Source organism: Dermacentor variabilis, chromosome 7 (assembly GCF_050947875.1).
Source record: "Dermacentor variabilis isolate Ectoservices chromosome 7, ASM5094787v1, whole genome shotgun sequence".
Taxonomy (NCBI): Eukaryota; Metazoa; Arthropoda; class Arachnida; order Ixodida; family Ixodidae; genus Dermacentor; species Dermacentor variabilis.
In genome coordinates, this window is record NC_134574.1 from 139,826,492 (window position 1) to 139,852,255 (window position 25,764).

At 46.1% G+C, this 25,764-nt stretch overlaps 1 protein-coding gene across 1 annotated transcript in view; it reads left to right on the forward strand.

Annotated features, from left to right (window-relative positions):
* LOC142587997 (dihydrolipoyllysine-residue succinyltransferase component of 2-oxoglutarate dehydrogenase complex, mitochondrial) overlaps positions 1 to 25,764 on the forward strand; it is a 49,313-nt gene that overhangs the window by 12,628 nt on the left and 10,921 nt on the right. The window contains exons 3-12 of the mRNA XM_075699413.1: positions 1,871 to 1,913; positions 10,765 to 10,832; positions 10,946 to 11,020; positions 12,403 to 12,458; positions 14,698 to 14,809; positions 17,079 to 17,243; positions 20,073 to 20,128; positions 23,117 to 23,225; positions 24,683 to 24,826; positions 25,353 to 25,465. Coding sequence (XP_075555528.1) covers positions 1,871 to 1,913; positions 10,765 to 10,832; positions 10,946 to 11,020; positions 12,403 to 12,458; positions 14,698 to 14,809; positions 17,079 to 17,243; positions 20,073 to 20,128; positions 23,117 to 23,225; positions 24,683 to 24,826; positions 25,353 to 25,465 — 941 coding nt within the window. The remainder of the gene's footprint in view (positions 1 to 1,870; positions 1,914 to 10,764; positions 10,833 to 10,945; positions 11,021 to 12,402; positions 12,459 to 14,697; positions 14,810 to 17,078; positions 17,244 to 20,072; positions 20,129 to 23,116; positions 23,226 to 24,682; positions 24,827 to 25,352; positions 25,466 to 25,764) is intronic.

A 25,764-nucleotide genomic window follows, 5' to 3' on the forward strand; every position in this document is an offset into this window, starting at 1 on the left:
GCACTACTTGCATCACATTGACCGGAGCGCAACTGCTCATCATTTCGCTTGCTCTTTCGTTAAATGTTCTTCCGCAATCGCTTATTTGACTACGCCAAGTGACAGATTCGTCACCGCGGTTGCCAGCTCCTTCTCGTCTGCTCGCTAGACGAGCTTCGCCTCCTGTGTGCGTGGTCCGGGTTCTCCGTGTTCCTTTTTTTTATCTTCCTTTCTTTCTTTCTTTCTTTCTTTCTTTCTTTCTTTCTTTCTTTCTTTCTTTTTTTCTTTCTTTCTTGTTATCGCTTCGTGCTCGCGGCGCGTGCCCGACGTTAGCGAAGAATTAAGGCGTTGCCGGCAACTTTTGCCTGATTGATGGGAAAGGCGCGACGACGCCAGCCCGAAGGAGCAGAGACAGACGACGCAACTTTGTCCGCAGCAGCCAGCGCGCCCATAGTCCTGGACTTGGGGAAGCGGGAAGGGGAGGAAGTTTACTATGGTCGGTCGGTCGGTATAGGGGCTAGCCATCTCAGTTTCGTCTGTTTTGCCCCGGGCGTCGCGGGGGAAGAGGGGGGGGGGGCTCTGTTTTGTTGTTCTAATTAGCGTGGCACCGCTAATTTGAAAGGATGATGCACAGCGCCTTCCTCCTCCGTCTGCCGCGACGTCCTGGGGAAGCTGCGCCCCCTAACGAGAATGAATCTGCAGCGCCGCTCGTGGGCGCGCCCGGTGTGTGTACGCAAAAGGAGGACGCCGCAAGGAAGCTGTACGCGCGTAGCTCGGGGGAAACCGCGGTGGCCTCTTGCCAGATTACGTTCCAAGTCGTCGTGTCTGCCTGCCATCTTTTCCTTTTTTTTTTAATCCGTGTCACTCCGTTGTTCTATATTCTTTTTTTAACGTATCGCCGGACTGCGCCTTTTTCCTCCCCGTGACAGCGCCTTTCTTTCCGATCCGTCGTCTCCGTTCTTTGCCCATCCGTCATCGTTAGCTGCGTTTGCGGTCATTTCGCGACTTCGTCTTCTGTCTCTCTCACACACACACACTCTCTCTCCTTCTACTTTCTTGTTGTTGTTGTTTTCGCTCTCAAACTTGCTTGCGCACTGCGTCGCACGGTATCTTTCTTTCTAAGTTATGCGAAGCGTGGGCTAAATATGCTAGGACAGAAAGTAAGTGCCATAAGTGTGGTTCCAGCTTTGGTACCGCGCTTCGAGTGTACTTTAGATAACCCATTGTGGTCAAAATGAATTCCGAGACCTACTCCACCCCCCTTTCCACCCCCTCTCACACACACACACCGTTAGACAGTTTAGCCGAGCGTACACAACGACCGTGCGAACGGCGAGCCACTTGCACGCATAAATAGTGCGTAGAACGTGTAACCCTTACGTTAAGCGTGATGCGCGTACGCACGCACCTCTTGCTTGCGCGAAGGCTTTGCAATCTCTTATCAAAATGGCGTCTGTGCGTCGGTCTCTTACGGAGCGTTTGCAAAGTTACGGGGGCATTAGGGTTGCCGATGGGCAAGCGGTGACTACGTCATATTGATGAACTTCTTCTATACAACGCTGCACGAGTGGCACTGATGAACACGCTAAATCGAGACCAAACAAAAATTCTTTTTAGAGTTGTCAGCATCACGACGCGTACGGAATGCGCGACTGAAGAACGAAGAACGCACTTGGCTACGGAGAAGCTGCGCACGCTCAACTAAACCTCTCTATTGCTGCGCCAGCTTTGGCGTCACTGGCAGCCCAGAGGTTGGTTTGGGACCATAAACCCTTTCGCGTGTTACTACTGGGCAGCTGTAGCCCTGAAGCCAGCCAAGCGGCGGCTCCGTTGACCTTACTGATCTCGCGTAACTGCATCTCACGTTAACTTCTTCTTTTTTTCTGCGCAGATGCAAGAACGCCGAAGAGACAAGTTCACAAGCACACATCACGGTGAGTACTCCCTCTGACGAAGCGCCCGCATCTTGGCGTTCCCGAGGGTGGGTGCTGGAAATAATCTCCGCTCCTGTGTGGTTCTGGCAAATAATGGCCCGCCGTATTGTCACTGAAGAGAAGTTAGTCCCCTGTATCGCTGAGGGTTTTATTAGAGTTGTAAGAATAAAGAAATCAGATCTTCCCAGCATCGTGTCTTCACGTCACTGGTCTTCTCACTACACCTCGTATCCCGCCCTCCCCTTTCTTTTTTTCCTAATAGTCATTGACCTAAGTGCGTAGGCTTCAGAGCACATCAAGTACGTGTGTGGTGAACCGCGCTTTACGGGCTCGCTCTTTTTTATTATTATTATTATTTTAATACTCACTCACCACAACTTTTATCCGCGTTTACTAAAGTACGTGGGCTTCGCAACGGACTGCCTTGCTCCGCATAAAGCCCGCTTTACAAGCTCTCTGTTTCGCATCCCCCCCCCCTTTCTTTTTTTTTTACGCGTGTTAACGGAAGTGGCTAGGCTTCGTAGCAAAACTCTCCTGCTCTCGGCGAAGCACGCTCTACAGGGGATTGGGAAGGAACGCGGCGCCCGCCATCGCAAGCAGCGCACGGTACGCGTGCAGTGTCTAACGTCCGCAAATCAATGAAAGGTGTGCCGGAAGATTTTTCAATCTCGGCGGAGTTAGATTGGCGACATAGGAGAAAGACCCCGGCTGCGACGCTTTGCGCGTCGTCCCAGGAACGCATTTGTCACCCGGCGTACAGCGCGAAGAATTTCACTCTTCTCTCACTCTCTCTCTCTTTCTCTCTCTCTGTTTCTTTCTTTTTCTTTTTGTTATAGATTGTGTTGAAATCCCGGTTTTCAAGGACTTCCGGAATCAAATTGAGCGATGGAAAATAAAAAGCGAGAAGAAACGCGTAGGCTACACTTGGCCGTGTTCATACCTTCTGTCCCCTTCGATCTATCTCTCGCTGCAACGCGTTCTCGGCGGCGCCGTCTCCATCTATGTGTTTAGTTCCTTATTCTCTCATACCTGCCGTGTGTCGTCGTCGGGTCGGAGATTTTCAGCTCGGGCAGAGGCAGGCGAACACTTTTTAAAGTTTCTCGTTTCGAGATGCCTTCGCGCGTTCACGCTGCCGCTGCGGCGGCGGCGTTCCGGGCGACGACGCGTTATGAAACCTGGCCGCCGTCGCCTCGGTGGACGAACGAACTACTGCTACGACGACGATGACGAACAATGCGGTAGGCTGCCGCACTCCGGTAGGTATAGCGCGTCGAATAGAGCGCGGGCGGGAGGCGTAGGATGCGAGCGCAACGTTGGCCCGGGCGCCGAAAGTAGGAGAAGGGAGGAAGATAAGTGGGAGATCGCGGGCAGGGGAGGCGTTGGTTGGAATTCGACGAGCTCGCTGCGCACCTCGGCGTTGGTTGGGGCGCGGGGGGGGGGGGAGGGGGGGTTGTCGCCGGTCTTACAGTTGCCCCTAATAGTGCCCATTGCTGGCTTCTTTCATTCTTCCTTTCATTCGTTCTATTTGTATTTTCTTGCTTTATGATTTTGTTCCCGGTCTTGTGTTGCCTGTCTTGCAGTTTCCCCTGATATTGCCCATTGCTGGCTTCTTCCTTTCTTCCTTTCTTTCTTCCTTTCTACATTTTCTTATTTCTTACTTTATGATATTGTTCCCGAAGGCCGTAGCTGAATATAAGTTGTGAAAAAAAAAAAAAAGAAAGGCCTCGCCTGGCGCATTGTCATAGAGAAGATGGAAGAATCGAGGAAGGGAAATATTTTTAAAGGACCGCCCGCGGAACGGCGCCGCGGCGACGAGGTTACAAAACGCTTTTTGAAATATGGCGCCGTTGTCGTCGTCGTCGTCGCTGTATATAGGGGACGCTTTTCAAGCAGCGTCGCGGACGCCGTTCGCGCCAGCGTACTGCGTACCACTCTGGTGCGGAATGTGGCGATTCTTTTTTTTTAACCCCCACTTTCAGCGAACCTGGCGTGTTCCGTTTACTTCGAGTTTTCTCTTCTTTATTTCGTTACTTCTTTCTTTCTCCAACTCGTCGTCGAGAGATTTCTTTTTTTTTCCTCGTTCTCTTGAGATGCGAGCCTCTTTTTCCCGCCCGACTTTCGTCGGTTATAGGAAAGTGAGCGCGAGAGATAGAAATCAAGTCTACGTGCTTCGGAGAAAGAAAGAAGGAAAGTCAAAGAAAGAAAGTGAAAGGAAAAGAAAGAAAGGGGGAGCGCTGGAAAGCAGGTCGTCTCATCATCTTTCCGGCTGCCGCTACTCGTGTATGAAGGCACGGCTACCACTTGTGAGCGCGCGCGCGGAATGCGAGGCGTTCGCGCGCATCCTCGCGCTCGCTCTGTTCTCGCCTTGCTTCAAGGCGCGAGCGCTCTGGGAGCGAGCGAGCTTTTGAGTTCGTAGAATAGGCAATTTGCCTTCGAGAACATTCTTCGGAGGACAGGTGTGTGTGTGTGTGTGTGTGTGTGTGTGTGTGTGTGTGTGTGTGTGTGTGTGTGTGTGTGTGTATATATCGTATGCGTAGGGCGTTATATGTATACGCGCTGCGCGCCTGCGGCATCTCGTGAATGGTCACGCCGCGCTGGCTCTGTGTTTGGTTTCTTTTAGCTTGACTGAGTCTCCTTTCTATGTACCATATATAGTGTAGCCCCTCTCTGGTGCGGTAGAAATCGCGTCTGATTCTCAACGTTGTGGGTTCGTATCCCGACGGCTGCGTCCGGCTCTTAAAGGGGGGACTCCAAAGAGGGCAGTCGAACGGCCGTTAGTAAGTTTACTCTTCTGCGAATAGCGAAACGGTCTCTCTTTTACAGCGAGCCGAGGTGGCATTGTAAGCCAGAAATAACGGGGGGAGGGTGGGGGAGGAGAGACGCAAGTTCCTGCACCCTCAGTGGCTATGGCGTTGCGCTGCCGAGCTATAGGGGTGGCGGGTTCGATTCCTGGGTGCAATCGGTGACGCTCGTGCGCCTTGCTTATTTGGGTGCGCCTCAAAGAACCCCCGCGGGTGGTCAACATTTATCGGTAGCGCCCCGCCCTCTACGGCGCGCTTCGTAATCACGTCGCAGTTTTGACATGAGTTAAGAGCCCGCAATTGACTTCTTGCACCATCGAAGCGCGGTGTCGTGGATATTGACAGCGTCTGCTCAAGTCTAGTCTAGTTTTTTTCCGTAAATATAGGAATGCGTTGCATTCTGTAGGAACTAGCATGGCGCTCTTTGGCCACACCTGGCCCTTGCGCCATTAAACATCATTCATTCATTCATTCATTCATTCATTCATTCATTCATTCATTCATTCTGTGGGATCTGAAGGCTTTCACGATCGTTTTCTGCGCAAAAAGTGACCAGATAGGACGCTCCGCGGCTTGCCTTTATTTAAGATGGCTTGTACTGACGTAATCCTGTCTGGGCGTCGCGTTTGTGACCCAGCTCGGCGAAAAGCTGCGTCCGTGACGTCACGTGCAAGCTACCTTATATCTGGCTTGCACTGACGTCGTCCTAGGCGTCGTGTTCATGACCCAGCACGGTGGAAAGCTGCGTCCGTGACGTCACATGCAGCCTACATCTATTATCACGCCGGAAAGGAACGCGAACAGAGGACTGTGCGGCTTCCGGTATGCATGATACGCGCCGTCTGGCAGGTTTAACCGCACTCGCGGTAGACTTTCTCGCGTGCGCGTTCAAGTTCTGGCAACTTCGCCCCCTTGCTCTCTCGTCTTCTCGACCGTCGCTCGCCTTTTCAGAATTCCGATATCGCGCCGCCGGAGTGCGGCGAGCCTCTTGCTTTCTTGCAGTGTTCGTCGGTGGACGGGAGTGGGGAGGACTCTCTCTCTCTCTCTCTCTCTCTCTCTCTCTCTCTCTCTCTCTCTCTCTCTCTCTCTCTCTCTCTCTCTCTCACCCTACCATGAGACAACATATCGAGCACAACAGCCCGATGTGTTTCTCACCATTAAGCCGCAATCGCACGCACACTTCTCCCATGCCACCGCTAACCATTTGAGACGATGTCGTTAGGTTATAAAGACGCAGCAACGAAACGGGCGAATGATGGCCAACCGCTGTCTTTTGCATCATACATCTCTAGACATACGCCTTACGCCTTTCCTCACCAGCGCGCCGCGAACGTCGCTGCATCCGAGTCCCAATGTGTGCATTCCACTGAACTGCCATATGGGCCGCAATTTTGTAGCCATGCCGTTTCCGATGCCACTCCTTTTCGCGATTTTCCGTGCTCTGCCCACGTTTATCAGTGGGATCGGCCGGCCATGCATGGTATAGAATCGAGCGGGAAGCGTCGCTACTAAATCGCGACCTTGCTTGAGTTTCAGCATAAATTGCATATATAGTGTAGTGCGCAAGGGCACTCTAGATGAGAGTTGTGACCTGTGCAGTGAATAGACATTGCATCATATTGCACGTTGCAATAAAGGCACTTCTACAGCATTTCATTAACCGTAGCACGTTGTTTGTTTTTCTCCTCGTCTGCCCTTTTGCGAAAACAAGTGACTCAACGCAAGAAGGTTTGTCAGACCTTACGGTTAAAGAAAAATCCGCCGCCAGATAGCGCTACCAGCGTCATTACTACTTTATGCTAAATGTTCGCAAAAGCGAGGATGAGGCTTGTGTCATCTGCAGCAAAAGTCCGGAGACCACTCGGCGCATCGTAATGGGATGTCAAGATATTCGCCCAGTAAAAGCTGTAAGGAGCATTCACCTTCCAGAAGCTCTCGGATCCAAAGGGGGTTTCACTTGTCAGCGGTCGAGATAAGCAAGGTACGTTTAGAATATCGATGGGGGAAAAAAAAGTCAGAGAGGAGTTTGATAGAACCGGGGTCGGTTGCAGGCATGGGTAACTGGTAATTATATAGATAGAGGTATTGGTATTATTTCTGCCCGGTGACCGTTTGTCGCGCCCCGTTTCGAAGGGGTTGCTTATGGAAATCGTCCGCCATCGGCGTCTCCAGTATTCTGCTGTAATAAGTTTTGGGGGTGCGCTAAAACTCCCTAATGGAAACCGCACGACGTTAAACCGGAGGGTAGCCTACGCACGTCACACCATCGCACGGTTCGGCGTGCGGCCGCTTCACGGAGAAGTTTACAAAAGTGGGTGAAAAACAAAAGAAGTTGGAAACTACGGGAAAACGAAAAAGGGGGAAGAGAGCTTGTTGGTGTTATATGGAAGTTCTAGGGGAGGGGAAGGAAGTGAAAGATCCGACGAAGCACACACAGTGACGCCGATCGTACGGCTGTAACCCAGTGCGCGCGTTTTGCGACGCATACAACGCGAAACGCCGGCGCTACGCACGGTCTCGAGTTTTATCGTTCCACGCCGCCCCCCCCCCCCCCCCCCACACACACAGCCTCGTGGTGGCGTCTGTTCGCGTCTTCCGTTGCAAGCCTCGCCCTCGCGGGTCGTCGTTGGAAAAAGGAAACGCGTCATTGGAAGCCGGGAATGCGGCGCGCTCCAACAAGGAAACGCAGTGGCTGTGGCAAGAGAAAAGTAAGAGGTGGGGGAGGGTGGCGGGGCGAAACTGCGTTATAAGGAGGGAGTTGCGACCCTACAAACGCGAAGAGGAAGTAAACCGCCGTAAAAATCCTGCGGGCGAGGGGATGTTTTTCGCGTTTTAGGCCTAGCGACGCGGAATCGCTCGCGCCGGTCGCTTCGTCGTTAACCGAAAGGAAGAGTTATTGGTTGTGTGGCGTAGAATTTCTACCTGTGTGAAAAGGGCACGTCGTCTCGTTGTGCGGGGGGAGAGCGAAACAAACGCCGCCGCGTTGGTCGCGCTGCTGCTTTTTTTGCACGAGATGCTCTCGTTTCAGCGTAGCGTATATGCAAAGTGTTTAGCGCGTCCGGGCGTAGCTCGCGTCGTCCGCCGCTGCGATGAGCAAACAAAGCGAGCGGGGAAATTTTTCCGGCGTATAGTGGTAAGAGTGTTACCTCGCCGCCGACGCTCACCTGAGCTTGCATTTTTATTATTTTTTTTTCGAAGGAAACGTCTTCGTTCGTCCGGGTCGTGGCGGTACACCGCGTCTACGTGGGTTGTTTCGTTGTGCTTCCACTTACGCGTGTGACCGCTCGTCGTTTCCCGCACGCTCTTTGTTTCTTTAACGAGAGGGGCGGGAAAGTTTGCCAAAAGCGCCGTAGCCGGGGAAACGGGGGCGCTCGCCCGCGCAGGGAAACAACGGGGCGTGCCGGATGTGTGTGTTTGTGTGTTTTTTTTTTGCTGAATTACGGCGACAGCTGGCACGTGGTGGATGCGGTAGCCACCTGGGGCCGCTTTCTGAAACGACCCACTTCGGCGATGCTATCGCCTCGGCTATAGTTCGCCGTCAGGAGCCCGCTGATTGGCTGGTCGAGCAAAATCGGATGACGTAGCTCATCCGATTTTGTTAAAACAACCAATCAGCGTGCGCCTGACCTCAAACTATCGCCGAAGTGGATCGTTTTCTGTATGCGGCCCCTGAAGTTCGAAGAATATGTCCTCCAGTTATATTCTATTCCCATCTGTTTTATTTCTTACTTTCTTGTTAAAGGGACCCTACAGGAACACATTAGGTCGACCCTAATTGACAGATTAAGTTTCTGCGAACATACATGCGTCATTCGTGCCCTGAACAGAGTTTTCGTAAGCGAGAAAATGGCCAAACTGAAACGTCTGAGTGGCGCCACCTATTGTGGACTGTGGTAGCTCTCATGTGATGTCAGCGCTGGCTGATTCACAGAGTGGAATTGAGGGAGGTCACAGGGGGATTACGTCAACTCATCTGTTTTGGCGTGGGCAGTTCAGATTGAGAGGCAGCAGCTGGGCCTTCAGTGGCAATTTTTTTTCTCAACAAAGTGGTATGTCGACGTTCAGAAGATGAAAATATTCTTTTACATGAATAATCTTGTCGTTCAAGTTCGACTTAATATTTTCCTTATGTGTCCTTTTACCTACGACTGCAGTTAAATTCTTGAATCTTGGTTCGCTGTGTCCATCTGTCTGTCTGTCCTTTCCGTTATACCGACGACAGTGTCATCGCGTTGTCATCGTTATGGTGTCATCATTGGCAGGCCACCTCCTGTTGAACATCATCCTCGCCATAGGGCAAAGAAAAAGGAATTGTACAGGAACCACCCACAATGATTGTCGGTGTAAAAAAATAGCTGAATGCTTCAAGAAAGGTGTTTGCTTTATTGAAGGAGTAGTTTGCTTGACGACATAGAACTGTTGCAGTGACGATATTTAGCTAGCATTTGTTTTTTTCATTCTGCAATTCCACCAAGAACAGAGCCATTAACCAGCACATTAGTAATATACGTGGACAGCACACCCGTTTCAAGGATTTCTGGCATGCACATGCCCTTTGCATTGGTGCCTTTGTTCCAACCTCTGACTACCAACTCTTGACCACCAACTTCCGACTGCCAACTTCCAACCACCAACCTCCGACTGCCAATCTCTGACCACCAACCACAAACCACTGACCACGAAAACCAGTGAAAGAGCTAAAACAAGCTGTTCACTTTAAAATGATACTTTGTCCACAGTCTTTACACTCTGTTTCATAAGTAGCAGGCAATGATGAAGGTTATAAAGAGACTTCCTCACTGCTCACACTTCTGGCCAAGAAATCTCACGTCATATTCTTGTCTGCCTCATGTAATTTGATGCAAGTTTAAGGCTGATGCTTTTATGTAGAAAAATTTGGCATAATGATTTTGTGGAAGGCTTTAGAGATCAGAAATTTAACACCAAATAAGCAGAGTAATACATTTTTGCGACCAGCAGCTGCGGTGCGCTGCTCGTGCTCACAACTGAAGTACGTGTGGTATTTCATGTACTAGAAGTACAAATATGTAGAAATAATGCATAATTTAAGATTACCTTTTGTCCACAAGGTTGCATTGAAATATGTAAAGCATTTATTTTGTTGAAGACATCGCAGATCAAGAATGACTGCACTTCTAAATATACTGATTGCTACTTCTATGACTGCACTAATAGGTAGCACTTTGAGGTAGTGAAGTAGCACTGCGAGGTAGCGCACTGTGAGGTACTGCTACTGCACTACCTCGCACTACCGAACTCACTTCAAACTGCTGCACTACTGCACTACTTCCACAGTGTTGCTTATCAAAGACGAAGTGGAGTGCAGGATCTCAACTCGTGCTTCTGTGGGGGTGTAGGTGGGCACGTTAAAGAACCCCAGGTGGTCAAAATTAATCCAAAAGCCACCACTAGAGCATGCAGTATAATCAGATTGTGGTTTTGGCACATAATACCCCATAATTTTTTTAGTGTTCCTGTGGTGAGGCACAGTTTGGGAGCTTCATCCACTAACCACCGTTGTTGCGCTGCTTTGGCGCTTGGTCGAATTGTGTGGATCATTGCACCCCAGACATACTTGCTGACTGTTGCCGTTTCTGCATGAATTTCAAAATCCACAACAGGCAGTACTACCGACTATGTGAAGTGAATCGGTGTGTGTGTATGGGAGAGAGAGGGGGGGACATTGGCAAGCTGTTAAGTCGTTGAAAATACTCTTATCTTTGTGTATTTTTCTCACAGTTGCATGTCAGCAAGGGTAACGTACAAAAGCAGATTGAGGGTAACATTTGCATTAGAATGTGCAAAAGTTTATTAATTGCGCGAGTTGCAGAATTAGCATTGTTTGCGCACTTCAGTCTAGTAAGAGTCAAGCAGCCATTTATCTTTTTTTCCCCTGGTTAATATAACTCGGAAATGTTTTCTGCAACTGCTCCTGTTACTAAACAGCCTGTTGCGAGAACTGTTGAATGTGTGCACATTGTTCTCATTTTCTTCTCATGCTTTGTGAAACATGACTGATCATGTTGCAGATGTCTACCCAGTCCCAGTAGCTGGCACGTACACTACCTACGACACATTTCAACGACGTCGGCACTCGGTGAGCACTTCATTCCATGTCACCTGTGTGCTTAATAGCAAATTATTTAAACGCTGCCATTGTACATTGTGTGAGAAAAGAAAGAAAACAAGCGAAATTCACTTCTCTTTTAGGCGACGATTTTCGAGTCGTCAAGTGTCCACAACTTGCCGAGTCATTGAGTGAAGGTGACATACGATGGAACAAAGGTTGGTGATCTGATTGTTTTGCTTTATATGTGTACAGGCAAGATGAGTCATGGAAACATACAATTTTGTGCTAGTGTCTTAGAAGCGTGGAGCAAACTAGCATATGGTAGGTTTTGTGAGCAGCCTTTTCTCATTTCTCTTGTTTTGTGAGCAGCCAACTCCTTTTTTTGAAACATTTTACACATAATATTAAAACTTGCAGCACGGGTCTAATAAGAAGTGTTTCAGGATGTGTGCAACAGGTTTTGAATGTTGCTTTCGTCGGTATGTTTGCTTTTAGTGCACTATGATGAGATGCACAATAGTATATATGCGAAGTTCTGTAAGCTAGCTTTCCCAACAAGCTACCGTGCCCTAAGTGAGGTGGGAACGTTCCAGCTAGTAGCACTGTTCAACCTGAGGCGCACGTTTTCTAAGCTTGGATGGGACGAGGCAGGGAAGGCAGCATGAATGGTGTCACCAGCCCACTTGTTGACACCTTAATTATGGTTCTAACCCAATAGCGGTTAGGTAAAATTAGGTGTGTAGAGAAGCGCACTTGTGAAATTTTGCTCTCCCCTAATGTGCACATAACATCTGAATTGGTTGTAGTACAAGGTAGAAACATATTACAGCAGCATGTCCAAGAGTTTAACAAAAAACTGACAGTTCACCCTATAATTATATAAATAGGATAATTGAAAAAAAAATAGAGAGAAAGAACGAACAGTAATAAAAAGGGTGGGAATGTCAACAAACAATTAGGAAAGAATGAGATTTCATCTTATAAAAATATTGTAGTGCATACAATGTTAATATTACATAGTATTAGAAGAGCAGAAATCTGAACAATCATATCAACAATAAACACCGAAAATTGTAATAAATTTGGCGTAACTTGCATAACTCGATTCATTATGTAAGAAATGTCTATTATCAAAACCAAATGAATACACTTTTGAGGCATCACACGTTGTCATCTTGTTACAGAATTGAAATGAATTGCTTAATTACCTAGCAAAATGTTGCTTGGTACACAAGGGAAATAAACATTATGAAATGTTCTTTTTTTTTTTTTGCAAGGGTAACGAATTTCACATTGACGGGCAGGAAAACGGACATGCAAGTTTGCCATAAGTAGTCCTTACTGCAGACAGAAAAAGATACTTGTGCTGAGAAAAATCAAGTACAATTGTTGTTAGTAAGGTGTTTTAAATTAATATATTCAATCCATTGAACACATTGGTAGTTGGTAGTTGAAGATTATTTGCTTAGATAAGCAGCTTATGTGATGTCGATGATCCTGACAAGCCCTGTATTATAGCTTCGCTTGTGCTTGATGCTGTTTGACCCAGATGCAGACTTAGTAAGATGTTCATGCACTGTTGGTTGCTGTTTTCTAGCTGTTGGTGACACTGTACAAGAAGATGAAGTCATCTGTGAAGTTGAGACAGACAAGGTAATGTAGCACATCATCATCAGCAGCAGCAGCCTGGCTACGCCCACTGCAGGGCAAAGGCCTCTCCCATACTTCTCCAACTACCCCGGTCATGTGCTAATTGTGTCATGCCATGTTGTTCCTGCAAACTTCTTAATCTCATCCATCCACCTAACTTTCGCCGCCCCCTGCTACACTTCCCTTCTCTTCGAATCCAGTCTGTAACCATTAATGGCTATCGGTTATCTTCCCCAGTATTGTTGCGCTTTCTGAAATGCTAGCTTTAAAAAAAATTTGTTGTCAAAGGTGCATGGCTCCTTCTTCCTACAGTGTCACTCTTCTATGGTAAGTGTTTGATTTCATTAGTGAACTAAACTGTTAGTTTGCCTTTTACGTTTCGTTGTGTTGATCATAGATTCAGCATACTGAAATACGTGTGAAATTATATTCACAATTCAGTTATGAATATGAGGGAAATCAAGGCTGTTGTTAAGCGACTGCTGAGCAAATCTTAGGGAAAATTGACTTACCTATAAAGGTCCACTTGAATAAAAAGCAGGCTTTTCATTTACACACACCTTCAGATTTTAAGATATAGCAAAATTCATGAGATTTAGACAGAAGAAAAGCACCATGTGTGCAGCTTTGTAACATATTGCAAGTTGTTCTTTACAGAATTGCGACTACTGCTATTCTTGCAGCATTAATTATAAACATGATATTTAGCTTTTCTTTTTCATTTCCCCCGTTTTGGCAATTTCTGTGCGAATTAGGAAGGACTAAATACCTAATAATTCTGCTTCCAGCAGTCGATAGGATTCGCTTCTTGCTTTTTAGTTTGGCAAGTTGCATTGAAACTGATCCATCAGTTGCCTAGGACAGCATTTGTGAATTTTGCATCTCTTTCAATGCAGAGGGTGAGGGCCGTAGCTATTCAAAGGGTTTGGCAGGCACTCACGTTCAGTGTGTCACTGCATTTTTGTCGGCCACACCAAGATGCATTTTATCCGTACATCAAGATGCGTTCACTTTCGCCTCTGACAGTGTGGTTTCTTCATTTTGCAGTTTGCTTTAACAAGAAAACGAGGTAAATTCATAAGTACACTGATGGAAAAGCAAAAAAGAATGCCGTTGCATGCTCGCACGTGAATGGCTGAGCATTGTTGTCATTGAACATGCTGCAACGAGCCTGGCCTTGCAGACTCGCAGTGACGAAAGCACATTTCAAATGATGGAAAAACACAGTAGTCCTGCAATGATAGGAGTACACTCGCAATAGCAAAACAAAAGACAAATCTGTTCGATAATTTGCAGGTTGGAGGCACCTTTATGAAAGGGATAAATTCTCATGCACGAACTAGTAGCATGAAGTTACAAAAGCAAAAAGCCTGAAGAAGTTACTTCAAGAGAAAGCTTCGCAGATTAAGAAAAAGTTTCTCCTGGTCTGGGGATCCAACAAGACGAACACCTTTCCGTGGCAGTCGCTGTAGCATCTGGGCTGGCCAGGAGGATAGAAGATTGCAGAGTGAGAATCAATTAATCATTGGAAGCGCATGGATACTGAATATGACAAATTTTTGCAGAAATATGGAAGGCGGTGGAAACTTCGAGAAAGAAGAAACAACTATTTTCATTCAGCCAAGAGTAGCACGAAGCTATAGAGCTATATCCAATAAAACATGCTGCTGGGCCAGTTGGGGCATGATTAATTGCCATAATTGCAGCGCAGCAAAATACAAGAGACAACAGAAGCAACGTAGAGAGTTCAATTGCTTCTGTCGGCCCTCGTCTTTTGCTGCGCCATAATCCTGGAAAATAGACCCATATGCATTTCTCAGAAAGAAAGTCTCACAATTGCAGAAAAATTTATCTGGTCTAGGGATCAAACCGGGGGACGAAAGCCCTACCTGGGCAGGCGTACCACCATCTGAGCCCACCAGGAAGCTAACAGATCACAGAGCAAAGTTGAGTTATGGGCTATTGTGAAAGTGCGGACACAGTTTTTGGTTTTTCTGTGCACCTTTTGTGGCTACTCTGAAGTAACAGACAATTCATCCGTTTCGTGAACCCACACTTGCAAGGAAAAAGAAAGTACTTCGCGTTTGCAACGAGAGAGCAGTTAACACCCCGAGACAGGACGGCCGCAGCTCCAGTAATGGCTGTTTAGTGACCAGTCGTGACTGAGTGTATGCATCCGTGACTTATATGTCGCTGAGCTGTAGGGTGTTGCATGCACTTGAGCAGCGCACTGTCTTTGCAGACCTCAGTGCCGATTCACGCACCGGCTGCTGGGGTGGTCGCCGAGCTCCTCGTCGAAGACGGAGCAACGATTCAGCCTGGCAAGGAGATCATGAAGCTCAAAGTTGGAGCTGGCAAGTGCCCGTTTCGATCTCGTGGTGTTGAGCAGTGTTGCCAGATGTCACAGAGGAGCACTGCTCCATGCGTGTTGCTTTCCAGGACACATGCCTGTTGCATGTGTCCTGGAAGGCGATAGGCATGAGGGTGTTGATCACCGAATATGGACAATGTCTGCGAAACCTTCACGCATTGGAATGGGTACCTGCCAGGACACATGGCTGTTACATGTGTCCTGAAAGGTACCGGTCATCAACGCATGAAAGGTTTTCAGCTGTTGTTGCCCAGGTTCGATGATTCCATGCGCAGGACTTTCTTTATTTTTTTTCTCTCTTTCTTGACATTTGCTGTTTAGGTGATTCGAACATTGGGCAGCTGTACGTCATGACCAACAGTTATCGCCTTATCCTAGCCATTCTCATAAACCATAGGAGGTGTTATTTTAGCACATCTCCTTTGTAGCCAACATAATAACTTTCTCGCTCAAAACTTTCTCGCTCAAGGCAGACTACTGAATTATTTTAAGCCGGAAGAGCAGCCGTCAGAACACAGTGTTCCTATGTGGTCCCCTCCCATTCACTGACCAAGCCCAACAGGGCTTAGCTGCAGTCATCTGACTAGAGCAAGCGTAATCAGCATGATGTGGCCAATTGCCAGACAGAAATCATTATTAGGGTTGGAAAGGGAGAGGAGATAAGCACAGCAAGAGAAGGTGCAAAGGAGTATTAGGCACATTGTGTTATGCTCCGGTGGCTTTTAAGTAGGGCTTCGAATGCACTTTTCACATTTGCTGCATTTCAGGTTTATTGCATTTTTGCATTTAGTGCATTTTGCATGTAGCGTAAATGCAGGCGCTTTGTCACTGACAGGAACCAGCGTATTCAGCAGGACATGGGCCACTGTCCAGAGAAAGGAGAAATGTCATTAACAAGGCTCAGAGGGAGAGAGGAGATAGAAGACAAAGGGTGGGCATAACCGAACTCTAGCTAAGCCAGTGAGTTATGCCCCTGTGGCATTTAGGCAGTGTAGCAAATGTATTTCTGCATTCAGTGCATTTTTGCATTTATTTAGTGCATATTTGCCTACTTTTGCATTTAGTGCATTTCACGTTTAATAAAAATCAGGCCCATTTTTGCTTGAACCGCTGGGCATGTGGAAGGGTCTGCAGTTGTCTTTGAAGCTTTGCGGAAAGCTTTGGAATATGTTAACATTATATTGAAGACCTTGGAAAAACTTTTTTTATCTGGGCGATTCGCTTAAAGATGCTTGAGGTTTCTTTTTTTCCATTGGATTTAGTGGACTTTGGAGGGCATCTGACAGCAAAGCTGGTGTAACTTTGTCATCTCTATCCAGTAAGAAAGAAGTTTGCTTGTTGTAGAAGACGGATGTTTCGGTTTTTGACGTTATCAAACACTGCTTTAGCTTTGCAAAAATAGTTTGTCGTGGTCCTTGAAACGCTTGAAGGGATGTTGTAGAGCAATGGTGAATTACCTTTGGCTGGTAAAGCATTCCTTTTAAATCCTATTTTCATTCACCTGTCGGCAAAATGTTGATTATTAAAAAGGTAAATGAAGGCCCAACTTTTCTTTGGTTCCAGAGCAGAAACCTCAATGCCACTGTCTATGTGAGGCATCACAGTTTTCTAATTATTTTCTTTGTTGCAATCATTTTTTGTGCTCAAAATGTTCCTTAAGCTGGCTAGTTGTAGTCTTTGGTTTGTTTGGAATGTAGTGTCGTTATTCTTTATCAATTCACAATTAGCAAGACATGAGTCAAACTGGTGCAGGTATTTCAAAGCAAAGAAGAGGGGGCACCTGTATTTAGTTTTTCGCGTCTTTTTCTGGCTTGCCAAGTCTCCACTCGTTAAAAAAAGTTGCCGTTTTGACATAACAGAAGTTTGACCCCTTCCATGACATGGACCAGCTGGATTTGTACATGCTTTTCTGGTGAAAACTCAGCTAGTTGACGGCAATGCTATGGACGAGCTGGTTTCATCTCAGCGCTTTGTCATGCTTCTGGCAGATGGTGGCACATAATCCATGGGGCAGCGCAAGCAGGAGCGAGTTATCCTGGCAGGGGAAGTCAAACATGCTGGTCACTGGGGTCTTCAAGAAATAATTTTGCCACTTTTGGTTAACATTTGAGATGAAAGCGTTCAATGGAAGGGGTTCATAACTCTTTCCAATTTATAACTCCTGTTCAGTGTCCATTTGAAAGGCCTTGGCTTCTTTTTTATATATACAGACAACCTTAAAACCCTGATGAAACCAATTTCTGTGTTTTAAGGTGGCGGAGCGGCGCCAGCAGCGCCTCCACAAGCAGCGGCGGCAGCGCCAGCAGCACCATCACCACCAACCACCGCTGCCGCTTCAGGTGCCGGCGAAGTGCGGACCGTCAAGTGCCCGCAGTTGGCCGAATCGCTGAGCGAGGGAGACATCCGTTGGAACAAAGGTGCGCATCCGCGTTATCATTTGTGACGATGTCCTCTTTGAATTCGCCCGTGCTTTCAACCTGAGCAAACAGCCTTTTTTCTGCACTCGTTGATTGCTTCGGTGTTTGCTGGCAGGAAGCCCGAAGTTTATGTGCGAATTGGGGATGATCCGTACTGAGAAAAGCTACAAACTTTAAGCTCGTAGCCAAATCCAAATTATTGAAGCGCACATGAAATGTAGAAATGTTCTCTTCAGACAACCAGTGGTTCACTTTGAAGGAAATGTGTTGCATTTAGGGAAGAAAGCTGCATTCGACCGACCATGGTGCACACGATGGTATCTGAGTGACAGTGGTGTTGCGCTGGGATGAACGAGGATGTGGGTTGGATTTCCAGCCACGACTTCAGCATGTGGGGCAGCGCGTGGGCCTCACCATGTGGGGCAGAATGTTAAAAATGCTCACATTCTGTACAACAGGCTCACGGTAATGAACCCCACGGGGTAAAAATTTATTCTGAGTCCTCCATTACGTCTTGCCTCAAAATCAGAACATGGTTTTGGCGCGTAAAACCCCAGAATTTTATTAACCTACTGTTGGAAGCAGAGCATTGATTTAGGGCCTCGTAGTGTTTACAGAACTTGATGAAAATTTATAAATAAAGAAATAAAGAAAAAAGGCTGGGACGGAGACTGCCAAACAGCTGCACAATGCTAAAAAAAATCTCTTGTGGCTGCTATCGGGAAAGCACTGCCCAACATCAACATGCACTATCTAATTTGAGCATGAAGCTGTTATCGAAGTCGAATTCAGTGAATGATTGAGGCTAACAAGTGTTTGATACAATAGCCGCAGAAACCAGCAGTAAGAGAAACAATCAAAAAATAAATTAGAATGAATACGTGGATTTTTCTATGAATTATTGTGGCTATTCTCCAAGTCAGCATTATGTCATGAAATACCTTGTGCATGCAGTACAGCACTTAATTGCATGGACGTCTAAAAGACAATTGTTGCATTCTGCCCAAAGGGCAAACCATTGACAGTGATAGCAAGGTACTTTAATATTACACGAAGTAAGGCTCTTAGTTTTATGGGCAGTATAAACTGTGCTGAACATTCACTTACCACTATCTAAACACATGTAGTGTCATGTGACCAAAGATACAGATGAACAGAGTTCACTCAATGGGCCTTGGGCATGCGCAGTCACAATGCTGGCATGATGAGAAGCTCTGACCAGCAGGGAGTGTGTGCGATTGTCCCAAAGTGAGCGTTCCGGACGTCTGCACTCTTTATCATTTCACTGAACTGCGCCTCCAAAATTCAGATCACATGACCTCCGACACTGGTTACAAGGGAAGGATGCCGCGGCCTTCTTTGCTCACACCCTGGCACTAACCGCAGATCACGGGACCTCCAAAATACGCTGTTCAGGACCGCACATGGGCCTTCACACACGGCATAGCGCAGCCACAGTGGCACTAACAGAAAGCGCGTGAATGCGCCTCGAGTTGGTACAAGTTGCTGTGATAGTGCATATTTAATGTACTGCTCCTGTACCGTTAGTTGCCTGATGCACAGATGGCACCAGGGAGACCCGTTGCGCTATGGTGTCGTTCTGTATGCTACGCTATACCGTTAGAGTAAGGGCAAAATAAGATCAACTGACACACACGTGTGCAGCTTTGTCCATTGTGTAACAGTATAGCGCAGTAAACCGAATGATGTCGTACCAATTAGCCCTAGCCAAAGCTTTATTGAGCACTGTGGTGATTTTCCAGGCGATGTCGAACGCACTGTGTAATTGTAGCAGATTCCTTGTGTCGCCGCAGTGGCAACAGATCGTGCCACTGTTTTGTTGCAGCGAATTTTGCGGCGAATTCAACATAATTTTTTGTGCCATTGCTGCATGGAATGTTCGCTTCAAGTTTACTGTGCACAACACATACAAGTAGTTCACTGAAACCATGGTAATATAACCCTCACTAATTTGGAAAATCTGATCATTCGGACTCGACCTATAGTCCCGGCAGGTGCGTGCATTATTTAGTGCAATCAAACTCTCGTTAATTTAGACGCATTTGGCCACACATCGGTAATTTCAGACAACTCGGAGCACGAAGCAGCGCAAGTGTGTGACGCAAAAGAACGAAAACAGCTCTAATGTCCAACTGAAATGAAGCAGTGTCTACGTGCAGTCTACATCGTACTAGTCGTCAGCAGAAATCATACGTAAATCACAGCAACTCCGGAACACTTCAGGCCTATTTGTACGTTTAAAGCCTTTATTCTTGCACAAATGGTTTCCAGCACAACATACTGAAGTTCTTTATTCTTGCACTTACCACCACACATTAACACTGCTTGGCCGTGCGCCCTCAGAACTGCGTAGTCGCCTTCCATGATCGCATCGATAGCCAGTACGGTTTCATTCATAGCAGTTGCAGCAAACAGTAGTTTTGTTTTGAATTGTTGCATGTCTCGGCCATATGCCTTCAGAAGTGCAAGATTGCGATCCATGATCGCGTCGATAGCGGCCATGGTTTCATCTGTCTTGCATGCCTTTCTCTTCTGTAACGCTGCGTGCTTGGTACTTCCAGGTCATGAACGGCATGTGTGTTATCAGCGCGTCATAACATTCTTGACATAAAAGTAGAGAGCACAGTGTTTTCAAAGAAGGAAACACAAGCAAGACAAATGACAATTGTTTGGGGACCAGATATGCACCAAGGGTTGTAAATATGTTTTAGAGTGAAGGCACCATATATATGTGGCGCTCCTGTTGAAAGAATGCTTTTGGCATACACAGCTTCAAGAAACTCAATATGCACTTTTTGTTTCCTCCAGCTGTTGGTGACACTGTGGCTGAGGACGAAGTTATTTGCGAAGTAGAAACTGACAAGGTACGTTGTGGCCTGCCATGTTGGTGTGCCAAGTGCCAGCTTGCTGTTATTTAGACATCAAGTCAAGCCTACATTAATGGCACGGTGACTGTGCAGGAATGACATCAAGTTTCAACACATGAAAGTGGCAACTTGCATAGATCAGCTAAGCTAATGCGACTGTGTATTTAATAGTAATCACGCACTAGACTGTTTGGATCGACACTTTGTTGCCTTGTGTAGACAGTGTAGTATGTATATGTGTGGCTGTATTAAGCTGGGCCTAGGTTTTTGTTCAAATGCTGCAAATTGGAGATTGCAAGATTCTTTGGTTGATTGTTTAGCAAAACGATTTTTTGTTTTTGTAAATAGCAAAGCTCTTTCTTCGTTTCCCTTTTACTAAAGCTTGACTACAGCTCCACATTAGTGCATGGTAACCCTTATATGAGCAGTTTACTTGGTGAATTCCACTGGTTGATTGTCCTGTATTCTTGAGCTGTCGCTTGGATTTCGCAACTGCAAGTCTACCAATGAAAAACGAGCTGCACAGCGGCAGACTGTCACAAAAATTACCCCGTGCATCCAGTTTCGGAAACAGTATTCACAGTAATTCCTGTCCATTCTGTCTGTGTTCTTATAATTATCAGGGCATCAGTGCAATTTCAGCATAGGTAACTGTCAACGCTCCCTACTTTTCTGTAAAGGTTGCAAATTTTGGCTCATTCTACGATTTTACAAGCGTTGTGTCAAGCTTTACGAAACATAAGTTCTGTCCACTAAAAAAAGTCTTGCCTGTTGGTCTTCGAACCTTGTGTTAGAAGTCTTTTGATGGTGCAAGTATGCCAGAGGAGTACTTGTTTCAAGCAAGTTCATAGAGAAAGGTTCTTTAAGCAGGCAAACTTGGCTGCAATAAAATCACTGAAACTGTGGCATAAAAACTGGTAGTCTCTGCTCTTCCAACTTTGCGGCTGCTTGTGTGTTGCATCTAAAGGGAAATCATTGTAAAGAAAGCATGCATTTATCTCTCACAAGTAAATGTGTGCTTCGGGCAAGCTCTAAAAGAAATGTGGGTTGTCCCCCTCCATGTCAAATTCATGGAATGTTTACTTATCGAGGTTGGCTGGTGTGGAATTTCAGTATCCCTCTGTCACCCTTAATGTCCGAAATGCTAATCAAGCCCCACGCTGACATAACGTGCAGCTATAAAAAGAAAATATGTTCAGCATTACATGTCAGTATTTAAATTCAGTGCTAAAGCCAGACACAATCTTTCACTTTGCTGGCAACAGGGATTTGACATGCCCTTGAATTTCCAGCTAAAGCTGTGTCTCAGCAACAGCGCAAGAAATACTGTCATGGTGCTAGATTCTTTAAAACTGCCCACGGAAGATACAAATGTGGAGCTGTACTGTTAAACAATTATTTTCATTTTCTGTTCCTTTCTGGTGTTCCAAAATTGGCTTGCTTGAAGTCGCATACTTGTTATCACTGACTTTAAAAATTCAGCTGCACTGATAAGAAACAAATGCTCCTAGGAAAAGTATCCTCGCTGTGTATCCATGTCGCTCAGTTCAATACATTACCCTAGCTGCAAAAAAAAATAATAAGTAAATAAATAAAAAGAAAAAACTAGCTCCGGATTGCCAGTATAATTTTCCATCATATTTGGTACAGAAGTTTAAATGATGTACCGTATGCTCCACTAACATAGAGAACACACAGCTGATAGTAATGCCGATATATCTGAAACACTTGAACTTTATTTGGAGAAAAAGTGGCTGAGAGGACGCATGTTAAGCTGACATCTCTGCATTAGATAATACAGAGACAGAAAGCTGAGCAATTTAGTTGGCATTTACAGTACGAAGAGGCAGGCATTTGTGTTGTCTTCTCCATTTGTCTTGTGTTCGTGTTTTGTGCGCCTGCCTTTTCGCACCATCGACATGTTCACTGCGTTAGCATTTTTTTTAAAGCCCCTCGACTCCCGTGCATGATGGCCCTCCAATGGGTCACTTGTCATATTCCTCTGGTGCACGATGACCCACCAGTGAGTCACCAGGAAGTTTTGCTCCATTGAAACTTCCCTCAAGGCGCACCAAGATTGCATCAAGATAGCACCACGAAGTGTCAGACCAGAAGCAACAAGAATTTTTTCCTCTCCAATGATTTATAGCTAAGGTGTCGCATGCGTATAGCAGGAAAGCCCTGCGCAGCCACACGCAAGGCAATAACTGTCGTGACCCCAGTGCCTCCACCCTGGAAAAGCTAGTTCTCTCCCTAAATTGCAGTTTTAAAAATCCCTATATTTGGATTACTATATCCCTGTTTCCCCCAAATACTGCCTAGAATCCCTAGAGCTGGCAGCCCTGGGTGACCCACCAGTGGTCCACGATGCAGTCAACATGTTATGCTATAGTCTACCTGCCGCGGCGTCTCACTAGCTGTAATGTTGCGCTGCTGAACTCAAGCTCACGGCTTCAATACCGGCAGTGGCACCCACATTCCCACGGGGGTGGAATGCAAGAGCACTTGGGTGCACATTAAAGAAGCCCAGGCGGTCAAAATTAATCCTGAGCCACTTATGTCTTTAATAACCCACTCTGCAGTTTGGAGACATTAAAGAGGCGCTAAAAAGGAACACTACATCATTTTAGACTCTTAAGGTATTCTTTCGGGATCCTCATTTTTGCTAATTTCAAGGCAACAGGCAACCTATTACCGTGAAATTAACTAAAATGGAGTAGAAAAATTAGAGTTCAAGCTTGAATGTCTTGTATTAAGCAACTTATTAGGAAAGAAATTGAAACTCAAAGTGAAATTGTTTTGAATATTTTTCTCTTTAGTGTCCCTTTAAACCTCACAATGTAGTCTTTTAAGTTATAGTCTAGATTGCTTCGTGTAGTAGATCAGCTGTAATAATAGCCAAGTACTTAAATGGGTGTTGCCTTTAACAGTGGACCACTCTGCACCGTAAAGTACACGCATTTAACACACTCAACTTTTATTCAGACATCAGTGCCAATCCACGCTCCGGCCGGTGGAGTCATCCTCGAGATCCTCGCCGCCGATGGAACCACAGTGCAGCCTGGCATGGACATCTTCCGACTGCAGGTTGGAGGTGAGACTCCATTTTTTCGCATCTTTGCAACAAAAGCTGCTTGACAGCGGGATGCTCATATCATAGCTCGCTTGCTTCGATTGACACTGCATTGAACGCCCTTAATGCAAGCTTCTGTTTTTTTTCCTCCGCCTGTTGGTGAATCTTTATTTGAATGTAGTGTCTCTGTTACGTGAAGTTTTCCCATATTACTTCATCATTTATTTATTGGATCAGTGCATTTTGCACTTTTTTGACAGATTATGATTTGTGTCTGTGTAATACGACCTAACTCATCCAGTGGTCATGAGCAGTCATTACTAATTGTCGTAGCCTGGCGTTATACGCATTACTGCTCACAGAATACGTGCCATATTACCGGAGACATAGAGATGAGCAGCCACATTAGTGATGCCATCTTGTGGCGCAGACTTCAACCAGAAAGAGACATGCAGCAATTAATTGCAGTGACCAACCATGATCTACCTAGATACTGCTGTAAAGCGTAAGCGAGACGTAATCATTAACATATAAGCCCTTGGTGTTTTTTTATTATTATTTTTCATCGACGAGAACACCCATGTAGCGTAACAATTTCTTACCCTTTAAGGGCTATGCTTGAATATGGTACTCATCTGGCGACAAATTCACACCCCCTGACGATTCCCAAAATAATTTGGGAACGTGAAACACCTGTAAACTGCTCTCACCAACTACTCAAAATTTGGTTAAACTAAAGTTTTATGTAGATTTTGTTTTTATATGACAGATATTGCAGTAACGCTTATTGACTCTCAATGCTGTTCTTATCTCGTTTTCCAACTTGGCAAGCAGGCGCAAAGGGTCCGCACATTTTTTTTCGCTACGCACAAATTTACAAACCCCTTATAAGCTTTGATGTCGATTACAAGGTGTCTTCAAGAAGCAATGGCACCGAAGAAGAGGCCATGTTGCCTGAGGTACATGAATTATTTTAATGATTAAAAGTTAATCAGTGCAAGTTCTATTATTTTTTATTTTCAGATTAAAATTATTGTCATTTATTCAGCAGCATGTCACTAATAAATGTAATTTTAATGTAACACCCGCTAATGTTTTATTCAGACAAAAATTGAATTCAAGGGTTAATGCATTGTTGTTGGACAAAGTTTCATATGATCTTGCTACAGCATGTTAGAATATACAAGAGCTATTTAAGGTACATGTTAATGAACAGAAGGAATGCATGAACTAAGTGTGTTGTGTAGTTCACTGCTGAAAATAAACATTGTTTTGTTTACATTTGCCATCCATGCCTTATTAAAACCCATGATTGGTGGGGTATTAAGAATACTGCGAGTAAACAAAGAAGCTAAATAAATTTCATAAAGGGTAATGCATATATGGACGAGCCATAATGACTTCATTCACGGCAACTTTGGCCAGGCCTCTCCCGTTTGCTGTTGTTTACAACTCCCGTTCTCTCGGATCCCCCTCAGGAGCTGGTGGTGCCCCTGTCGCTGCGCGCCCGGCAGCTGCACCGGCAGCTCCAGCGCCAACGCCGGTGACCAGCACGCCGCCTCCACCCGCGTCATCGGGACCAATACCGACAACGCCGCCTCCCACACCAGCAATGCCCACAGGTTAGGAAAGCAGGGGGGGGGGGTTAAAAAAAATAATAAAATGTCTGTTACATCCAACCTTCAACAAACACACAGGCATCAGTGCTGACGATTGCTTCCGCCCTCAGAATATAGCACGTTGCTGCGTACCTCCTTTTGGGACTCGGTTGCAAGCACCTAGACAAACTTTAGTCTTCTATGAAAACTTATCAAGACATTTGTATGATTCCAGGGCAGCACTCTCGGACGATCACATTCTATTGGGCTTTCGCTTGACTCAGGTACGGGCATGTTAGCGTCTATGGCCGACAACATTTTTTCGCATAGCTCTCTGGCCCAATGCCATGAACACTGTTGCCCATAGTTACTCACAGGTCAGTTGCCGAGTTGCATGAAATCTAGTGACCGTGATCATCAAAGGATCACGCCCCTGTAATTTCAAAGCACTGCCGTCCGCACAGCCTGATCTAGCAGGCTGGCAACCTGGTTGATAAAACGGAATAAGCTTCTGCGCATATTTAAGATGTGTCTCTTGACGTGTGTGCAGGACCAATGGCCTCGATTCCAGTGTCCAGCATTCAGGTGCCGGGCCCTGCAGTGCAAGCCGCTGCTGCAGCGGCCACAGCAGCAGCGCCAGTTGGCGCAAGAACAGAGCAAAGGGTAAGGGGGATCATTTTTGTATGAGACATGCTAACTGTTCTCATGCAAAAGCATCGCTGTGTAATACTGGCATCCTGATGGTGCCGGACATCGCCACCAAGAGGGAAAGAGATGCAAGGCCTTGGCCTGATGCATGTGTGAAACCATGTGTGCGAATAGCAATAGTTTAGAATGCGTACATTGGATTTCTTAGGATTAGTATTTCTGCTACGCAGACATGACTTCACTGCTCCTTGGCCACAATTTAGCAAATACATGTGCCCTATAGTTCGTAATTAAAAAGTTCGTTAGCACATTTC